General features: G+C 38.3%; 1 protein-coding gene across 1 annotated transcript in view; it reads right to left on the bottom strand.

Moving 5' to 3' along the window:
- Positions 1-2,060: 2,060 nt before the first annotated feature.
- The window catches only part of FAP (fibroblast activation protein alpha), a 44,277-nt gene continuing 23,878 nt past the window's right edge, over positions 2,061-22,459 (bottom strand). The window contains 11 exon segments of the mRNA XM_086616152.1: positions 2,061-2,107; positions 2,110-2,161; positions 3,514-3,587; positions 3,851-3,923; positions 4,813-4,877; positions 7,873-7,972; positions 13,525-13,579; positions 15,425-15,619; positions 16,826-16,895; positions 17,589-17,687; positions 21,233-21,280. Of these exon segments, the coding sequence (XP_086472278.1) occupies positions 2,061-2,107; positions 2,110-2,161; positions 3,514-3,587; positions 3,851-3,923; positions 4,813-4,877; positions 7,873-7,972; positions 13,525-13,579; positions 15,425-15,619; positions 16,826-16,895; positions 17,589-17,687; positions 21,233-21,280 (878 nt within the window).

Genomic DNA, 22,459 nt, shown 5'->3' with positions numbered 1-22,459 from the left:
AGGACAGATTAATAATGAAACAGCTAATGCATCCCTTGGGAAAGAGGTAACTTCTGTTATTTTATTTGACATATTTTCCTGAAATCTCTCTTTCTCTAAATACTTGCAGAAGCTTCTGACTGTGGCCACACCTGTGGGCAGTGTGTGAACACCACATTGCATCACTTTGTTACTTTTAGTATCCACAAATTTTATTTATTTGGCCAAATTTCCAGATCTTATAGAATTTTCAAAAGTACAAATAAAATAAATGTGCAGAAATTTAAAGAGAACTTCATATATTTATGTTTATGTAAGACCGATACTATGCTTTTTTTAAAATTGCTCTAGGTTCCCATTGACATATTCAGGTATCTAAAACCTCTAAGCATCTGGTATAGGAGCTTGATTTTTCTCTCTTCCACCACAATTTTGCAATGGTTTCTGTAGTGTTGTATCAATATGAGAAACTGGGAGTTAAATCTCAGTAATTCCAACTGAATTGTATTCCTTATTTGTAAAATAACCACATTACTGAGACTACTGTTGTGTGCAGCAAATGCACATGGGACCATATAATCAACATCTAATTAGCCCCACTTCATGTTATATTTGCTTAATGTTAACTTTCTTAGAGCTATAATTTTTTCCTTTAACCATTATAGCAGTTGAGTTTTAATTACATTACCAACAAAAAGCTCATTAGCGTCACGTAATTGGCAGCGTTTCCAAAAAAACCTGAACTAATTGAGTATTTTCTGAAGAGTTCCTATCAAAGTATAATTTAACCATTACAAACAGCTTGGCAACTACATTTACATAAAGATGTGTCTGAGGAATGTTCTTGTGTGTGGAAAATCAGATTTGATATTGCCATTAACAAAGCGAAGGAAGCTGTTACATAGCAAATCACTTCCACATTTTAATGATTTTGGCTAAACCCCACATTTTTGTCAAGAGGGTCAAATGAAACCTCTTGCTTTTCCACAAAGAAGCAGCATCCTATCTCTGACTGAGAGTCAGGAAGCAGTTTGCTTTGTGGGGAGACTATTCTACAATCTTTTTCAGGTTATTTTGTACTCTCACCGGCTAATAGCAGAGATGAGATACTCTGTTAGACCACGGTTCTTAGGCAGTTTTTAAACACGTGTCCAGAGAACAATTTCATCTACAATGGATCTCTTGCCAATTATCTTGTTTATATTCTTGTATTACGACAGGATTGATTTAATTACTAACCAAAAGAATACAAGTATTCCAATCATTATTAGCCTCTAGCATTTTAAAAGACTCCCTAAAATAGTTTCACTGGAAACAAAGCAAAGAAAGCCTGCTTAATCCTTTGATCCTTTCCCTTCAGTCTGGGATAAATGACACTGAGATTAATTTGAATGCTGAGGTGATGATTAGAGGTTAAAAACAGGCTAATATGGCTCATATATTCTGAATACAGGGAGAGAAAACACTGAGGTAAAAAAGCTATCATGAATGTCCTGCTTTCCTATTTAAACCTGAACACTGAGAGTTTTGCAGAATCAAGGTTTCAAATAAGACTTGAATAAAATTTGAACACAGCATTCAATATTCTGGATAATTATCCAAACTTCAGCTTTAAATATTGTGTGTTTCTATCCCTGCTTGGATTCTTTCCAAGAATTTGGAAATACAGTTTGGCAAACTGGTTCTTGTTAGGATGCTAATTAGGTACTTACGCTGCATTCTTTGTCCTTTCCCATTTTTACAGTTGCAGTTACCAAATGCAAGCATATTCATTCGGCCTTTGCAATGGACCACCTATCTTAGCATTGCAGAATGTAAGTTTAAGCAAGGTGGCAATAAATGCACATGATGTTTTACATTCTGATTTTATTTTTTTCTGTCAAACAGGTGTTAAACGTGCCAAAACATGTATTAGCATAACATTTGCTAATATACAAAATCAAAACTGGATGTCAACATCAAGTTTAAAACTTCAAAGTTCCTGTTATCAATTCACCTGAAAACTACATAACCTGGGCATTGTTATCGTCGCATTCTCCCAGAGATGTATCAGATGCCTTAGCATGCTCTGAATAGCCTACTTATTCTGACAAAAAAAAACATTGTTTGAGGAAGTGGGTCATATGTAGTAGAGATGTTTGCTGGAAAGGCCTGGAATTCCATGGTTCTGGTCAGTATACCACTGAAAAAGAAAAAAAAACAATCATAAAACCCCTGTTATGTTTTCAATTCTGCAAGTTACACAATATAAGAATTTATTTTATTTTATTACCATATATAAGAAGGTGGATGCCTTGATAAAACAGAGGGACTTGCTAATTTATTTTTTTTTTCCCATCAGTTTCCAGTATATTCATATTCTTGCTGGAAAAAAGTTTCTAAACTTTCTGTAATCTAGCAGTAAGTAGATTACTGCCTCAGTACTGACAAGTCAGTTGTATCAAGTCGGGCAAAAGTGCTTTGAGATGCCCTTAGGGATGAAATGCCCTTGACCTGCTGCATGGCTTTGGCAATACGGGTCACAGTCTTGCTTAGGAATACTGGACTCTAAGCAACAAGCTTTCAGCTAGATGGTGTGGAATTCTATTCAAAATACACATAGGAATTATGCTAACTCTTAGAAATAACCGACATTACCCTGTAGCTGAACTAGAGTGACTACAACTGCATACACTGTTCCGGATACTTAAGAAATAACCTGGGTTAGCTAAGTATCAGGGAAGGAGGCAGAAAATGTGGAATTCACAAAAGGGCCTACAAAGCTCAAGTACAGGAGGATCCCTATGTGATCCCTTTTTGGGGATTTCATGGTCCTGGCAAAGCGAACTCAGGCAGAAGGCCAGTATGTTTGATGGCACGGGGTCATTAGCCCCGAGAAAAAAGGTGCAGAAGCAGAGCCCAGCCTGTAACGCCAAACTACTTTTCCCCTGCTCATTCCTCAATTCCTCATTTATATCCTCCACCCTCTTGCCTATGTGTTTCTCTTTTTGCCTGTACCTGCTACCCCAAGCAAGTTTTGCAGAGAATGTTGTTGTGTGTGTTTTTTTTTTTGTTTGTGGTTTTTTTTTTTTTTTTCTGATCCTCTATATAGTACCTGGATACCTTATACCCTTTTTTGCTTCTTTTACTTTGTGCCTGTGGCAGGCATGTCCAGTTCAAGATAGAATCCATCAGAACCAGTAATGGTTTTGGCCCTAGAAGCCAGCGCCTTCACCTTCCTCTTTTATTAGCTATCAGCAAGTTTCATAAGGAGGCTGGATTCTCATTCTTCTCCCTGGCTCATTTTAAAAGCGTCTAAGTTATTCGTGACAAGAGAGAAATCCTGCTAGCATTCGAAGGGCAAGAAGGATAAAAAGAGCAGGCAAATCCTTTGAGGAAGAAATTGTTTATGAGGAGTAACAAATGCACTAGCAATTGCCAGATTTTGAAGCATGTTCAGTTCAACTAGGTTCTTAAAAACATTGTAAATGTCAGATAAGCTTATTGATAAAGCTATAAACCACTGTTCAAAATGAAAAATAGACTGTTGTTTACCATTGCCTGGAAATCCACTTGTGCATTAACCAAAGCTTTTGCGATTTGTGCTGAGTTTTGAAAATGTACGTTATCTGAAAAAGGAAAAAAACAGACTAGCTCTTGAAACATGTAAATACCACAAAGCATAAAGTTATAGTGCATTAAGTTGTGTCCACTAATTATCAAGTGATACAGTTGACATTACTAAGAATGAGCAAGCATCTTATAATATGTCATATGGAAACCTACCAAAGAACTAAGTACTGACCCTAATCAAAGGCATAGAAAGATGCTTAATGTTTTTCAAACAAAGTGATTCTGGCTCTGTATTTGTACTGCCATTTGCAAACCTCACCATCTGCTGTTCCATGGATGAGAAGATACTCTACGTTTTGGAAATTCTTTGCTCTTGCCATCACAGTTGAATTCTGTTGAGAGGAAAAATGAACAGTTCAGCAGCTTCAATTTAAACCACTCAGTCGCAGAGCTGAAAGGCTTTCATTACCTAGTAGAACAACAATCAAACAGTTGGACTGGCATAATAATGACAGCAGTGACTTCATATCAATCTGAGATTATAATAGAAGCCATATATGTTTAGTGCCTTTTCTAAGGGCCAGTTCACGAAAAGCACAGCACCAGTAATGTGCCATTCCCTGAACACTCTAATTCCTGGCTACCCAGACAGCTCTACCAGAGCAGTTTGGTATTGAGCATTTCTTTTCTTTCAGTAGGGATGGAGAATAGGTACTGAGAACATTATCTAAAATTTTTATAAGAGTCTCTCAACTAACTTATTTGGGTGCTAATTCAGGACTCTCTATTTAAAGCTGGTATGTGGGCTGTCAGAGGAAGCTATAGACTTCCTATCAGTGTGAAGAAAAGAAGAAAGGCAACCTGTTCCAGGTAGGGGAAGCTGTTGTGAGTGTTTAGTATGCTTATGATGCTATTATCAGAGAGCTTAATTTGCATGAAGCAGTTTGCATACCACAGCTAACAGTGCCAGCCAAAACCCTACCAACATCAGTGTTTTAACCTCTCTCACATGAGTTCTTTCCTAGGCTAATGGTTTGCACTGGCAGAATTGTCTGACTTGTCCATGTGAGAAAATAAGGATACTTCAACTTACTGTATTTAGGATTGATAAATACAAAACCACTAGTAACTAGGGAGATATGAATTTCACAGCAGTAGCTTAGCTGCTACAGGACTGCCACTATGAGAGCTGATGGGCCATTTTCTTTCTTCACAGTTCTGCTTGTTCATGGAAGTGTGATTCAAGTTTAAGGCAGATCAACATAGAAAGAGAATTCTCACCTTGTAGTGCTTAAGATTATCAGACTCTACAGGAAGACCCATAAATCGTTCTGTGTAGATAGATGCTGCAACATTAAAGAAGAAAAAAGCTATAGATAAAGAATATACAGATTTCTGTGCCTCCAGTGACACGTGGCAAATTAAATATTGTTTATTTTAACTGTATCTGTTCTCCTTGGTTTCCTAATACACTGAATTTAAACAATTTTTTAAAAAAATCAGCTATAAAGGTTAATTAATAAAAGTTCCCCAAACCATCCTTGCAGAAATAGTGCAAGGTACTCATCTGTGGAAACAACAGATGGTTTTGTGGATAAAGGTAACTAACTGATACTGCTTTATGCTATTGGGTTGAACTCCAGAAGTCACTGAATGAGCCAATAAGCCAACAAAGGTGCATGGTGGAAACATGACACAGACTATTTTTGACACCTGAAAAAGAGAAGCTGAGCGGAATTCCAACCTGGGATGCGCATGTGTATATACAGTAAATATGGATATACATGTTGTCCTTTCCCTATTGAATGCATATATGCAGCAATTAGTGGGAGCAGGCAATGATAGAGGCTTGCACTGAAAAAGTGATGCAATTGCTGTTCAGGTCTCCTTTTTCTAACTACAACAAAGACTGTTAACAGATTTGACAAAACAAATGTGAATAACTGAACAGTATCTATCACCAAGAAATCAGTAGGAACAGCTATCTTTGAGCTGTCTGGGTACTTGTAATTTAACTAAGAGCTGTTATGAAAATTTGTGGAAAACTGATGCAGCAGCTGTTACTACAGAAATATTACTTTCTTTATGACCTTGCCTTGAAAGAGTAACTGACACACACTGAGCAGTCAAGCTGCAATATTACAAGAATTTTATTTATTTAAATGAGTCAGGGCTTTCTGACAAAGAGCTGGCACCCTTCCCTTCCGTAAGAGAGGCCATTGTGATCAGTAAGGAATTGGGATTGTCTACCTTGTTGTCCAGTTTGGTACGCTACATTAGAATAATTTTGTTAAAAAGTAGAAATTAGAATCCTCCCAGGAAAGGAAAATGACTCAATATCATATTCCCATGGTTTATTAGGTATCCTTTTTATATGTTACCACTGAGTGCTAAAGATGTGTACTGTGTCTTCCAGATCAGCCAAGTAAGGCTCCTGAAGATAATCTGTAATAAACTGAATACCAAAAAAATCTAAGTAGCCTATCTTTTATCAAAGTCCTTTATCATTCAATGAAGACAGAAAATGTGCAATATCTGTTGTCAACACAGTGTCAAACAACCATATTGGGCTTAAGTTTTCAATAAAATAGACTCTTTCTGAATGGCTGGCACTTCTACAGTATTCTGAGCCAAATTCTCCACTCTCTTCTACCAGTATAGCTACAACAAGTCCACAGAGGTCAGCAGAATTGCATTATAATGACTAAGTGGAAGATTTGGCTTGTCAGCTACTGGAGAAGAAAAAGGAGATAAATTGCAAATTTTAATCAAACGATCACAGATCTAATGCTTTTAACTATGTGTTGTCCCTGAACGCAGTTTCCCTTGCCATCTTAGAACTGTTCAGCTGTTACTAACTCTGACACAAAATGGAGGTGAGTGGGAGGATTTCAAAGAAAAGATTATGGTCCAGACTCTAATCTGTGCATCTAAAAGACAGTGAGACAGAATGTAGAAACTCTAGGGGCCAGTACATCCTCTGACATACTGATACTAGTTAGAGACTCAAATGTGTAGCATCCTGTAGTTTTGTCCCTACTAACACATTCGCCCTAATGTTAACATGATCTGTTTGCCAAAACTTATGACTCATGACTTCCTTCTGTTTCCTTCCTTCCTTAGTGGAGGTACATTTGCCTGTTTGGATTTTACAATGTGTTTTTAGCAAGATTCTTCAACTCGATTCTGAAAATTCAGCTCAAGTAATGATTGCAGTAGTGTGAGTCTAATCTACTTTAACTTAAAAACTTCTTCAATTTTTAATGCTTGGACAAATGTTTATAACTTATTTTATTGAAGGAATTCTGCAAAAATAGTGCTTTATGCCTGCATTCTGGAAATAATTTTGTGATCATGAGTGAAAATGTCTTAAAAAAATCTTGATGCCAGCGAAAACACTGAAGACTATGCTTCCTGTGTCATACAAATGTTTTCCCCTTTGTTTGCAAAACACCATAAATACAAGGAATGTCTGTGCTAGCAGTCAGGGAAGGAATCTTTCCCATTTAACCAAAAAATTTTATCATAACCAAGACTTCTTAGCAAACGACCATATGCTAAGTAAATGTGTTCGAAGTGCTACATTTTGCTCATTGAAAATATGCATGCTATGATTCTTTTTTTATACTAAGGTTCCCTTACACCATGCCAGAAGCTTAACAGGTCTGCAAGTAAGTATGGGTATGTGCCTGCTTTATTCACACGGTAAGGCCCTAGGAGTATACTCCTAGAGTTGCTTCCTCCGAACAGTTTGGAACCTAAGTTAATAAACATAAACAAAAACATGTCTTATAACACAGCAACACAGGAGGTGTGGCTGAGAAACATCTAAAGGAAAAAATATTTAATTAAAAAAAATAATTATATCAGACAAAACTAAGTCTCCCTCTTTTGGAAAATAACTTTGCAGTCATCATAGATACTGATTCCTGAAAGAGATCATCTGCAGTATCTGAAGTTGAAGTGCACTGTGATTCCATTACTAGCAGAAAAATAATGTCAGCTGTTTCTGAAGTCAGTGATACTGCTTTAACAGGATTTTTACACTCCTGAGTACAGCAGTTTATCAAGAGGCCTTTACACACTTACTGTTACACATTTGCATATGGAATTATCTGGGCGTATCTTCTTCTATGTGACAAAGTCTGTTCCAAACTGCCAGTTGCAGTCAGTTATTTTCAGCAAGGAAAACATTAAGTTAACGTCTTAAGAGTTTTATGCCTAGGTAATTGCAATGTCTTTAAGTTTCATATTGCCAGTCTCCTGCAATGATTTCATTTAGAAAGTCACTAAATGCTACATCTTGCTTTCCAAGTCAGTATTTATGACGAGTTTCCATACCGTAATATTCCCAGCTGGAAACAGGAGCCACAGCCATTCCACATTTAAATACTCCACTGCCAGATCCAAGTGCCAAAGAAGTTACATACCCACCGTAGGACTAGGGAGAAATCACAGACAGTTTAAAATTATTGGTGAAGTATCATTTTTTTTCTGAATCAAACTCATACAAATAAATTTCAAAGTAAATATTTTGCTTTGAATGCATGGAAAACAAAGCAACAAAAGCTTTTTAATTTGTTTTTATAAAGTATTTATTTCAAATGGATCTGATGTGATTTCTTGTGAGAACGATTAGAAAATTCTGTTGAATCACTTCTTTTTTGCTACTTCTTCAATGCTTGCCACAGGATACTGCTCTTGTTATCACTTTGAATCACTGGAAAAATTAAGTTGGTGGGGTCCTTCAAGGTAATCTAGCGCAACCTCTATGTCAAAACAGGGCTAACTTCAGATTTAAGTGAGGTCGATCAGAGTCACATCCACATTACACAGCCTCTCTACTCAATGCGTTTCAACACTCATCACCGTCGTCATACAAATTTTTTCCCAAAACCTAAACAAAACTTCCTTTGTGGCAACTCGTGTTCGCTGCCTCTCATCCTTTCACTGGGCACCTCCAAGAAGAGTTACAGGTTTTTCCCTGCCTTAACAAATGACCTAGCTTTTGTTAATGACTGGCATATTGAACAACTCCAACACTAGTACTAATTGGCTCAGCTACTTGAGAACTTGAGGTTGGAGCAAGTCTTCCCTACTGCTCGCCACTGCTCCTGTTGTTTTCTGGCCTGATTCCTCAAACTGGGACCCAACAAGGAAGAAAAAGTTTATAGCTGGAAGTTAGGTAAAGTAGTAAGCCTGGATATCAGAATACACCTGTTAACTGTGCAGGGCTAGCTGCTGAGACAGGAAAATACTGTAAATAAAAAGTATTTTGTCTGGCTGTCCATAGGATGTGGAACTGGAGCCGGAAAATACTTGTATAAGGTATTTGGAAAATAATGGGTTACTGTTTAGTCTGGGATGGAGGGAGGAATAAAAATATGGGGTGTGTCATGAACAATTCTGAAGATTATCAACCTCGTCAGTATCCTATGAAAGACTAAGGGAATAAGCAAAATTATTAAATATTTTTTGTACAAAAGTAAGTTAGTACCTCCCTCCTCTTGACATTCCAGCTTGAAATGACAGTGAGGGATATGCTAATGGAAACAACAATCAAAGAATTATAGAATGGTTTGGGTTGGAAGGGATCTTAAAGATCATCTAGTTCCAACCCCCCTGCCATGGGCAGGGACACCCTCCACTACACCAAGTTGCCCAAAGCCTCATCCAACCTGGCCTTGAACACTTCCAGGGATGGGGCAGCCACAGCTTCTCTGGGCAACCTGTTCCAGTGCCTCCCCACCCTCAGAGTGAAAAACTTCTTCCTTAGATCTAATTGAAATCTCCCCTCTTCCAGTTTAAAGCCATTGCCCCTTGTCCTATCACTACATGCCCTTACAAAAAGTCCCTCTCCAGCTCTCTTGTAGGCCCTTTTAGGTACTGGAAGGCTGTAGAAGGTCTCTCTGGAGCCTTCTCTTCTCCAGGCTGAACAACCCCAACTCTCTCAGCCTGTCTTCATAGGAGAGGTGCTCCAGCTCTTGGATCATCTTTGTGGCCCTCCTCTGGACCTGCTCCAACAGCTCCATGTCTGTCTTATGTCAGGGGCCCCAGAGCTGAATGCAGTATTCCAGGTGGGGTCTCACGAGAGCAGAGTAGAGGGGCAGAATCACCTCCCTTGACCTGCTGGTCATGCTTCTTTGGATGCAGCCCAGGATACGGTTGGCTTTCTGGGCTCCAAACACACTGTGCCGGCTCATGTTGAGCTTCTCATCAACAAACACCTCCAAGTCCTTCTCCTTAGGGCTGCTCTCAATTCATTCTCTACCCAGCCTGTACCTGTGCTTCTTATTGCCCTGACTCATGTGCAGGACCTTGCAATTGGCCTTGATGAACTTCATAAGGTTTGTACAGGCCCATCTCTCTGGCCTGGTAAGGTCCCTCTGGATGGCATCCCTTCACTCCAGCATGTTGACCTCACCACACAGCTTGGTCTCCTCAGCAAAGTTGCTGAGGGTGCACTCAATCCCACTGTTCATGTCACCGACAAAGATATTAAACACCACTGGCCCCAGTGCTGACCCCTGAGAAATGCCACTCATCACTGGTCTCCACTTGGACATCGAACCATTGACCACAACTTTTTGAGTGTAACCATCCAGCCAATTCCTTATCCACTGAGCGGTCCATCCATCAAATCCGTGTCTCTCCAATTTAGAGACAAGGATGTCGTGCGGGACAGTGTCAAATGCTCTGGACAAGTCCAGTTACATGATGTCAGTTGCTCTTTCCTTATCTACCAATGCTGTAACCCCATCAGAGAAGACCATCAAATTTGCTGGCATGATTTGCCCTTAGTGAAGCCATGTTGGCTCTCACCAATCACCTCCTTTTTTTCCATGTACCTTATAATTTATATAATTTTTACAGCTCATTTGATCTTTTAAAAAAATCAGTCCACAAGGCTAAAAGTAAAGAATTACGATCAGGCAGATAAATCTATGCACTGTAACAGTCCAAGAGATCGAGTTCAAAACCTGAGTTGCTTTAGTGGTTATTTAAGATCTTTTGCCATCCAGAAGTTTGTTAAGTCTGAAAGTACGATAAACTGCACAGTTCATACATAACTGTCAAGCTGCAGAGTATAAATAAGGAAAGTCCTTCAAAAGATGGTCAGGTTTGGCAATAGTGCCATTATTTCAATATTGTACCCACTACTAGGATACTATGCTTTAGATGTGTGAAATCTCTGAATTGGTTCTAGAAACACTGTGGTGAATAAAACATGATGTGATTAAAAAAATAAAATTTTCATGCGGCCTTAACTTACTTAATGTCACTGTAGAATTACTCACTTGTAAGTGTCTGTGTCACTTAATTTCACCTATGATACCTCATTTTATCCTGGTGTTATAGCAGTGTCTGACCAAAGTAATTAAAATATTAGTTAGTAGAAGCTTCGTAGAAAGATTTTACCAACGCTGCTCATGCTCTATCTAAGATCAGGCAACTTCTATAGTTACAGTTGAACTGAATCTTACAAGATCCATCCTCTTGTAAGGATGTTTCTGGGCAAGCCTCTTAAAATGAAACTGGGCCAACAAAACCAATCAACCAAACAAAAACCAGCAAAAATAAATACAACAAACAGTGACAGATCAGAAGAATTCTCCTGGCAAAGACAGGCAGTTAAGAGACTGAAATAAAAGGTCTTTCTAAATGACGCTGCATGATATGGAATACTAATTGGCCAGTTTGGCCTCAATCCTAAGTCCAAGTACAAATCACAAAGGGAATCATGGCCCCCTTGTCCCGGCCATGCTCCCCCCTTATCCTGTTGTGCTCCTGCACACTGGCAAGAACACGGCAGCTGAAAAGTCCTTGAGACCTCAGTGCCAACTACAAACATCAGCTTGCTATCAACATTCTTCTCAGAGCGAGCCTCTGAGTAAAACCAAATCATGGAGCTCTTCTAGCTGCTAAAAAGAAGAGCTAACTCTGTCCCAGCTAAAAGCAGGACGTTGAGGTATGCTACTCTATTTCTCAGTGCCTAAGGCTAGTGAAATCTGGCCATTTAATAATAAAGACTTGCAATACATCTGGCTATAAAAGGCTCTGGGAGCATTACAAGTGTGAAGCTGTCAATGTCATACACCCCTCACACGCACATGTGTCCCTACTGACCATTTCAAAGTCAGTCAAGTATTCAGTGATTCAGAACAAAGCAAGGGTCACATTTTCTGATAAGAGACATTCATAGGACTTTTCTCATTATTTTAATCTCACATCAAAAAAGGACAATACTTGAATTTTGACATCATGCCAGTAAGACCCTAACTTAAAAGTAAAGCAAATTAAAATGACTCAATTTTGCTTAACTTCAAGTACAAACAATGTATTAGACCTAAGCTTTTCAAAATTCTCTCTTGAGCTGCCAAAGATCCCATTTCGGGAGCTTGCACTGTTGCAATTGACTGGAGGTTGGCAAACGTGACGCCGATCTACAAGAAAGGGAAGAGGGAAGACCCAGAGAACTACAGGCCTGTCAGTCTGACCTCAGTGCCAGGTAAACTCATGGAGCGGATCATCCTTAGTGTTATCATGCGTCAAGTACATGACAGTCAGATGATGAGGCCCAGTCAACATGGATTTATGAAGGGCAGGTCTTGTTTGACCAACCTGATCTCCTTCTACGATAAAATGACCCATTTAGTGGACGAGGGAAGAACTGTGGATGTTGTTTACCTCAATTTTAGCAAAGCCTTTGACACTGTTTGCCATAACGTTCTTCTGCAGAAGCTGGCTGCCTATGGCTTGGACAGGGTGCGCTTCGCTGGATCAAAAACTGGCTGGATGGCCGGGCCTAGAGAGTGGTGGTGAATGGAGTTAAGTCTAGCTGGAGGCTGGTCACCAGTGGTGTTCCTCAGGGCTCAGTGTTGCGGCCTGTTCTCTTTAAGATCTTTATCAATGATCTGGATGAGGGGATCTAGTGCACCCTCAGCAAGTTTGCAGATGACACTAAATTGGGAGGTAGTGTTGATCTGCCTGAGGGTCGGGAGGCTCTGCAGAGAGACCTGAACAGACTGGATCAATGGGCTGAGGCTAACTGTATGAAATTCAACAAGACCAAGTGCTGGGTCCTGCACTTGGGCCACAACAACCCCCTGCAGCGTTACAGCCTTGGGGAAGTGTGGCTGGAAAGCTGCACAGCAGAGAAGGACCTGGGGGTGCTGGTCGACAGCCGAATGAATATGAGCCAGCAGTGTGCCCAAGCAGCCAAGAAAGCCAACGGAATCCTGGCATGTATCAGAAACAGTGTGGCCAGCAGGAGCAGGGAAGTGATTGTCCCCCTGTACTCAGCACTGGTGAGGCCACACCTTGAGTACTGTGTCCAGTTTTGGGCCCCTCACTTCAAGAAGGATGTTGAGGTGCTGGAGCAGGCTCAGAGAAGAGCAACAAAACTAGTGAAGGGTTTAGAGAACTTGTCCTATGAGGAGTGGCTGAGGGAGCTGGGACTGTTATTCTGGAGAAGAGGAGGCTTAGGGGAGACCTTATTGCTCTCTACAATTACCTGAAATGAAGTTGTAGGGAGATGGCGGTTGGTCTCTTCTCCCACGTTATGAAAGACAGGACGAGAGGGAATGGCCTCAAGTTACGCCAGGGGAAATTTAGGTTAGATATCAGGAAAAATTTCTTTATGGAGAGGGTTGTGAAGTATTGGAACAGGCTGCCCAGGGAGGTGGTGGAGTCCCCATCCCTGGAGGTGTTTAAAACCCGTGTGGATTTGGTGTTGAGGAACATGGTTTAGGGACCCTGGCAGTACAGGGTGAATGGTTGCACTCGATTATCTTGAGGGTCTCTTCCAACCAGATGATTCTATGATTCTATGAATTGCATGTATATAGGCAACAACAGGAACTATCCCCTTCGGCAATACTATCAAACACTGGTAGAAGAAACTTTATACACATTTAGGATAGAATAAGGAAGAATTAAAAAAATTATACTGCAGGATTATTTAAAGATAGATACAAAACACCAACCACTTACCCAGCCCCATATTGCTATTCGTTTCTCATCAATAAAACCCATTTCTATAAATTTTCTGTGGAAAAGAAAATCACAGAATAAATGCATTATTACAAAAGATTGCTAATACTATAACAAATTAGCCAAAAATAATTTTTCTTTCACTTTTCACTTTTTTCCACATATCCCACCAATTTGAGCAATTTTATAATCAGAGTCTGAAGACTGCATTTGCAGAGCTGTATTAGCAACAGCAAAGAAACGAGGATGAGGCAAAAGACCACAAAGGTTCAAGAGTGACCGATAAACAAAATAGGTTCAGATACATCCCAGGACACACACTAGCCTCATTTTACTAGGACAAGCACAAGTGACTGACAACATCTGAAATGTGGGACACTATCTGGGTGGGACAAAGTTAGAAAAGCCAAAAATGATTCAGCTTTGTTATATTGCTGTCTTAATCCCTAGAGTTCCTCCTCCAGTAAAAGTCCCTCCAAGAACTTCCCACTAGAGTATAGGATCCTCTCTAAAAATCATGCATCTTAAATCATGTGTTAAATCAGGAAGATGGAATGCAATACAGTTGACTGAACAAAAATTTAGTCTAGGTGCTGACAGAAAACTGGGAAGTGTGAAATCTGAGGTAATTTCTTCACAGCCTGTCTCAGCAGATTTTGCAACTGCAGTACCAGTTTAGGTTCCCTCTGTCTCTGACATTTTATGTCTGAGAGACCATACAGAGTAATTAAAAAAAAATAATCTCTGGTGATATTTTAAAGTATGCCTTTGCTGCTAAAAGTTTCAAGATAGAAAATCAAATAATAGATTAACAGAAAAACCTGGCATGATATACAGCTATTCTGTTTCGTTTATCACTGAAAAGGATAATGGGTGTTTTTATCATCAAGGAGGAAATGAATTATCACAAAGCAGAAGGAGGAAGGAACGGCTACTCTCCTCACACATGCTTGTAAACACAGGCAGTGTTCTCAAACAAGTAGAGAAAGCTGTGGAAACCTGGACTGCTACATCCAATTTCTAGCTAAGCTACTCAGAGTCAGATTTATTACTGGGAGAAAGAAGGTATTTACTGTTGCACCTGGAAATCTATCCATGCTCTGATGGGCCAAATTCCAGACCAAAGGCTAGACTAAATTCCTTTTTCCTGCCTTGCACTCATCTCTGTGAGATTCAAACGAACGTTTCTTTAAATGCTCACTTTAACAGTGCTGCTGCCTCTGTAAGCTTAACAGGCAGCCTTTCTTTACAAAACCTCAGCTTTCACTCTGTCCTGAAACCTCTGCTTAGGGAATTATTTTCCCTTGGAACACTTTAAGTGTTTTAATGTAAAGGAGCAACTGTTGGGGAACAACTACCAGACGACCTTAGACACTTTCTGTTGTTCCTAACTATCCTAAAATAGCACTGAAGACAAGTTTATGACAAACTGGCCTCTAGAAGGCTTGTGCCAGGATTCAGTTTTGCTACAAACTTCACATTTGACCTTTAGCTAATCACTGTGGTACATCACTATGGATCTTTGGCTAATCACTATAGTCACTGAGTCAGGTTTTCCCTACAGGGACAACTTCAGAATAATGGATAATGCATTGGTTTATCTCTCACCACTGACGCTTGTATTTCCTTAGGCCTAGGACTGAAGCCTCTGATGATGGTATAAAATGGAAGTGGTGAGGTCCAAATGTGGACTTAGTAGTATACGGGCTTAATACACCACATGAAAACTCACTGACATCAAGCACCTCAGTAATATTTTATTTCTACAAGTCTTCTTGTCTTATTTCCTCAAGACCTCAGCTCCCCAGAAGAAAGGCTGAGAAGTATATTTAGTATATTTTCATGTGACTTCTTGTAGGTATGAAAATAAAACAGTTCTACAGGGAGATATTCTACTTACTTCACTGCTGAGATTTGGTCCTCAACTTCGTAGACTCCTAGTCTTCGATATACTGCATGCAAAATCTTGTCACCTTGATAAGCTGTCCCTCTGCCGTCCACTAAAGCAACAACAATTCCCTCTTTGCTGGCAAGATAGGTTATCCAGCTAATGCTAAATGTTTCCTTTACATTCTGACTGCAAGGTCCTCCATATCTGAGGATGAAAATTACATATTTTCAAGTCATATTTATAAATTTATAAGCGATTATTGGATACTGGACTACAGTTACAGGTACTTCTTACATTTTCTCCACAAGTATTTTGCTATATTGCTGTGGCTCAGACAGCTCAGTAGATAAACAGTTCAACTACCAATTTAATATCTTTTGCTATCTAAAATGCCTTTTAATCCTTTAGGTCTTATGCCTAAGGCAAATCATTAGTTTCAAGCTCATACTAAGGGGTGCAGCATCAGGTGCTTTTCCTAAGGGGAATCCTTTGAAGAGTCACACCTCAAAGACTCAATTCTTTTCTCTCTCCAAATTCTTTAAGTGTAACAGCCCTTTTTTGTGCTTTTCTGCATTTCATCTCCACATGCAGTCAGCAATGCCAAATAAAACACCTTACACTTTCTGGCCATCCCCAGACCTTTGTTTCAGTAGGGAATTTCCTGTGCTGTTGAAGCTCTGGGCAGAACACACCCCACACAGCTGAGCAATACAGAGAGATACTCCTCAGGAGAATGGCCTAATGCAAATTACACATTTGACCTCAAGAACACGACTGACTTAATCTTCTACTCTAAACTTCACTGAAACATACTTAGCATTCTTGGATCATTGGATCATCACTGGTTAATAAAAAATAATGTAAAGCTTATATCTACTCAGCTCTTCTTTCTACCTCTCATTTTTTTGCACCACTGCAATTTTTGTTGCCTTTCCTGCCAATTTAATTTAATAAATTAAATTCATGTCAAATGCTCTTTAGAAGGATCATTTAATCAAAGAAGCCAGTCCACGTGGTTTGGTTTTTTTTTCTTTAAAAATGAAGCAGGCTTTTATATTTTTTCACATTAGCAAAGATGAAATCAATAATTTCAGACTGCTTCATGATAAATAGAAGCAGCAATAGAGCTAGGAACTCCTAACAATAGCCCACATGTTTTTATCCTTTTTCTTTCTCTGAGGAACTAATCCTTGCCATGCTAAGATTAAAATTAAAAACCTCATTGATTTCCATTGGGTTCAATTTCTATTCCAGCAACATATTAAAAAAAACACCACAACAAACGAAACAGAACTAAGTGAATTTGCTTTTGCTTCATAAAATGTTGCAAATGTCCTAGGTTTTGTTAAATTATAAGAAGTATGTTTTCTAAGAAAACAAGAATGTTCAAAGAAAGGAAGTGTTACATACACCTGAATAAGCAGAGGGTACTTCTTGGATCTGTCAAACTGTGGAGGTAGAAGCATTTTGTACCACAAAGCTAGAAAAGACATATTGAAATGATATTGTTAATGGTTGCTTCCTCCAAGCATAATCCAGAGTTTGGTGTAATATATGAAAATGAATCAGCATAAACTACACAATGCATGAACTGTGAATCACAGAACTGATGGAAGTAACTGTTTATACTGAGCTGTTGAAGAACAACTTTGAAGAAATAAAGTGCCCATTTTTATTTTAATTTAGCTATGCATAAAATTATTATTTCACATAACTCTAGGTTTTCAGCTTTCCAGGTGCCTAGAAAAACACAACTAGGAATATAACCATTGTTAAGATTATGAGAAATTAGTTTTGGAAACTTTATACTGATTCATTACCATGGAATATGTTTTTTGAAAGTCAAGTGACAATGAACAGCAGTTCACATTTCACATTTTATTACCACCGTACTATAATGCTTTTACACTATTTAAACACTTTACCAATAGTATTAAATAATTTTTAAAAAATGCATTATGAAGCAGGTATTTTAACTACTGTTTTACTAAGAGACGCTCTAAGGAACAGACAAATTGATTATTGTCAAACAGGGCAGAACCAGGCCTCCTCTTCCCAATCTGACAGGCTAGCAAGTTTGTTTTACAGAAAGATGATACTTACTATAACAAAATGAAGGCAAAAACCTAAAATGTTAGGAATAAAAAGTACAATAAAGATGTGTAATTCTTACTTATACCGTCCACTTCAAGTTTATTAATTTCTTCTTTTGGCAGTTTGATTTCTTGCAAAGCAGACTGCAATTCCCAATTGTCTTCCAATACTCTGAGCTCTAAGTAAAAGAAATGTCTGAATTATTAACTAATTTATTGTTAATTCCTCTTCATTAATTGAGATTGTCGTGATTTAAAGCAGCCAGCAACTAAACAGCATGCAGCTGCTTGCTCATCCTCCCCCACCACTGGTGGATGAGGAAGAGAATTAAAGGGAAAAGGGAAGGAGGCTTGTGAGTTGAGATAAGAACAATTTAATAATTGAAATAAAATCAAATAAAAAGTAATAACGGTAAAAGAAAATAATAATAATAATAATATATGGTAATATAAAAATTATGATAATATATAAAATCAAGTGATGCACAGCATAATTGCTCACCACTCGTGACCAACACCTGTCCCATCCTGGCTAATGATCCCGAAACAGAGAAGTCCTGAAACCACAGTCCCAGAAGAGTGAGAGCCCCAGAGAGAGATCCCAAGAGAGAGCTTCCGGCTAACCCTCATCTATATACTGAGTATGATGTTGCGCAATATGGAATATTCCATTGGCCAATTTGGGCCTCAGTCCTAAACCTAAGCTCAAATCATAAGCTAGGAGTTGTGGGTCCTTTGCTCTGGCTATGCTCCATCCCAGCTTGTTGTGCACCTGAGCACTGGCAAAACATGGGAAGCTGTAAAGTCCTTGATTTCCTTAGCAACAACTGAAAACATCAGTATGTTATCAACATTCTTCTCATACTACATCCCATACTAAATCCAAAACACAAAGCTATTCTAGCTACCGAGAATACTAACTCTATCCCAGCTGAAACCAGGACAGAGACTCCTTTATTTTGTGTTATTAGAACAGAAAGGAGATCTGTGAATTTTACAAGCAGAGTAATTAAATCAACTCGGACACTTCTAATTGGGCTTGATCACGTAACTAAATAAAAGCAAGGCACTGATATTATAGTGCACAAATATTCGTTAGATTTTTATAGGATATACATTTTGCAGTGCAAATCATTTTGCATGTTGTCTCTGAGTGTTAAGAGTCCTGGATGCTATGAAGAAACCACTTTCTCCTGTAGAGCCCTCATCCCAGGTTTGTAGTATGGTGGGTACTGGAAATGCAAAATTCATCTCCTCATGAAAAACACAGTCCTATATCTCCTCTCTTGTTTACCACAGTAACAGCAGTTTGACCTCTGAGACCTTTGCACACAGATATTTCGGAAGATATTTTCTGGGCTAACACAAGGAATTCAGTTTCTTAAGGGGTTGTGGCAAACCCTTGCTTAACCATTGTAAGGTATCTTCCTACAGAAAGATAACAGACTTACCATATAACTGTCCTTAGTAATATATTAATGCACACTTAGTGAACTACATTTGTTGGGTTATTTTTTCAATCTGAAAAGTATTTAATTTTTTGTTTTACTTGCTTTAGACCCAATTTACAGTTCTATAATTTAAAAATTCCTATCCAAAATTTGGTTAATTTCCAGCATAGACTGCAGAACTATATATTATGATCCCACTGAGTACTACTTGCTCATTTATATGTTTTCCCATGAGTAGTGATAGATGAAGAATATTGTACATAATGGAAATCTGTGACTTTTAACTTCATTTTCAAAATGAAAGAAGCTTTTAAAACTGCAGGAGATTTTCCTTTGTTAGTTTACTTTTTATTTTTAATTTATTTTAATGGGAACCACTTCCTGCTTCTAGAAATGCTCAAAAAAAAAATACAAGAAGTACTTCTCTCAGCATGTCTTGAGCTAGATAGTGCTCAGGATAGGCCAGAAATATAACACTGGAATCTGTTCTTTCAAAGTACTCTTGACAAGTTTTGCAGATTCAAGTGGGTTTTTATGGCTGAAAGATCATCCTAACTTTGGATACTCACCCAAACTCAGCTGAACCCTTTCCATCATTTACCTCGAAATTTCTGAAACTTGCCTATTCCCACAAATGAATTGTAGGCATGCTGGAAGAAGCTTCCAAACTGATGCAGGTTAGCTTAACTGCACGCCTCCTACTAAAATTCACAGGTGATATATTTTCAAAATGCCGCCAGCTACAATAAAAATGGATCTACTAAAAATAGCTTTGCACACAGAAGAATTATGAAAGCAAGGGACTTAAGGAAAATTAATCAAAAAAGGTCATGAAAAATCAAGGAGAAGCCTGAATTTGTTTTTATTCCTGAAGAATAACACCACAGCAGAGTGAGGCATTGTGAAATCAGTGAAATGAAGCTGTTCTCTCCTGCAGAGTCATCAAGATATATGTATTTGTAGCTAGGCGCTTAGCTGCATTTCATGCATTCAAACTTTGTTAAGGAACTATTATAGGCCCTTGATACACAAGGTCATAATAAATAACGGAAAACAGAGAGCTATGACAATGGATTAAATATGAAAAAAATCCATGCATTAGCTGTATTTAAACCTTTAAACCTCTTTAAATCTTCTGCAAAGGAAATACCAGAAGAACACAGTTTTTATAGCAAAATTGCAAAAGACACATTGTCCAATCTTTTCCATCTGCAAACATTTTTGAGTGGTTAAAAACTAAGATGTATCAACTCCCGTTGGAGTCAAAATAATCTTACGTTCCAATTCATTGACTTCTACATGAAAAACCACTGATTAATTTAGCCTAACGATATTCCGGCATTTGTCTTCCTCATGTTTTTATGTGTCTTCTGGTCAGACAGTTAATAGTGGGTTATCAATACAGGACCCTGGCATCAGAACTACCAGTGCATTTCCACTGATTATCGGGGAAAGAAGGGGGCATGCCAAATCACTGAAGTTTTTTACAGGACCATGCTAGTTTTCATAACCTTTCAGGACTGAGGGCTTTATGTTGGAAAAGAATATTTTGGGAAAAACAAGGGACAGAGAGAGGAAACCCACTCCAGAGCAATCAGTATTTTCATGGTTAGCAAATTCTTGCTTGGCCTGGTTGCAAACAGTCCTAACAGGCTACTTAAAGACCGAGGGCTTTGAATGTTTCTTGCTGGAGTTTCCATTTTGTGTAAATAATTACACCTTGTCTGAAGCAGTTATTTGAACTGATCATCTGAAAGAGCTTCTGCTCTTCCCTGACATCTCTACTGATGGCTGAAGAGCAAGTCATTGATCCAAATTCTAATTAGTACAGTACAATAGCTCAAACTGCAAACTCTAAATAGTACACTGTTGCCTTTTGTATAGGGCAGGGTTGCTTCATGAAAAAACTCAGGAAGTCTTGTGTGCATCCAAACGTGAAAAGGAATAGTTTGGAAATCACAGTAATGTTTTCTACAAAGTTTGTCTCTATTTGGTAAAAGAAGAGTTGCCGATGTTCACTGCATCTATAATGTATAGACAGGAAAAACATCAGGATGCTATAAAAGTGCTAGACTCGGGAATGAAAATAAAGGCATCAGTGTGTTCATTGATATTTGGATTTAACTACAAATCTAGAAAGACACTAGATATTTTAATAACGAACCAGATTAAAGTCTTCTTGATCACAATTATAATACTGTATTAGAGGATTGGCATAGTGAAGATCAATGAGAAAAACAATTGCTCAGAAATAGACAGGATATTTGCAGTACCTCTATCACCATGGTTCTCAAAAAGAGTAGAAATTGGAATCCCGGGACCTGTCATAAGAATGATAAGAAGGCAGTTTACAATTTGCAGCTAGAATTTGGTGATGGAGTGTGTATTGCATTAACATTGGTAACTGAGAGTGTTAAAGAGCTCAAAGTTGATACACAAATCTGAATCTTCTCTGCTGTGTGACCCACTAGTCCCTGCTGCACAAAATACATAAGGTACTATGTATAGTGCCTATATACATACAGGCATTGCTTAGCAAACATAACAGAAGTAACTTTAAATCTACTAACAAATTCTTCCTCCCTAGAGATGAAGTGACATCTAGTTAATACCTGAGATGTGATTACATAAGGCGAATGCAGAATTAACAACGTGGAACATTCTTCTGAGAACATGTCACATCATATTTGTGAAGGTGAGTGGCTTTCACGTGGTGACGACCTTACAGACTCTTTTGTGTGAGAATGATTGAAAGGTGTTATTATTTGCTACATTTGGTTCTCTGCTCAATGGAAGTTCTAAGGAACTCTTCAGCAGATCAGTCAGTGCAGAATCACAACAGTAAACTTCACATGAAACACGCAAAAGGAAAATCTTGGATATTTTTCTTTCCTTTTTTTTTAGATTATGACTTCACTGTTCTTTGATTACAGTAATGGATGAAACCTCAGATGACTGAAATTACCTAATTTATTTCAAAAGAGCTAAGACTTCATTTAATACTTCTAAGTGGTTTCAATGATCACACATCTTGACGAATTGAATTTTTCTTAGTTCAGTTATTAAAAATGTTCTCAGGTAGTAAATATCCAACATTTTGTGACTGACACACAGTTTAGTAATTTCAATTGGAAAACACATTGTAGCAGTTTCTCATAGCGAACTTTGATCACATGAATTGGAATCAGTGTGTGTTTGCAAATCCTGCTCTTGCTGCTGCAAGAAAAAGCAGGACTTTGACAAGCCAGATTAGAATCCGTTTTGTGCCATGAAGGACTTTCACATATTTGTTTTTAATTCTAAAAATCCCAAGGTTTGTTTTGAAAAAGTAAAAAACTATGTGGGGAAAATATTTGTATTTTCTGAAACATCTTCCAAAGGTTTTGGAAATAGAAAGGTTTCTTTCTGGAAATCTCTCTTGGTTATTGTGAAATTTCTATGATTCATCTAGCTATTATTTGGGATAATCAGTATTATCTACATCTGATAAATTTGAAAAA

The sequence above is a fragment of the Tauraco erythrolophus genome, chromosome 8 (assembly GCF_009769465.1).
Source record: "Tauraco erythrolophus isolate bTauEry1 chromosome 8, bTauEry1.pri, whole genome shotgun sequence".
NCBI classification, from domain to species: Eukaryota; Metazoa; Chordata; class Aves; order Musophagiformes; family Musophagidae; genus Tauraco; species Tauraco erythrolophus.
This window is presented reverse-complemented; position numbering and strand designations above follow the sequence as displayed.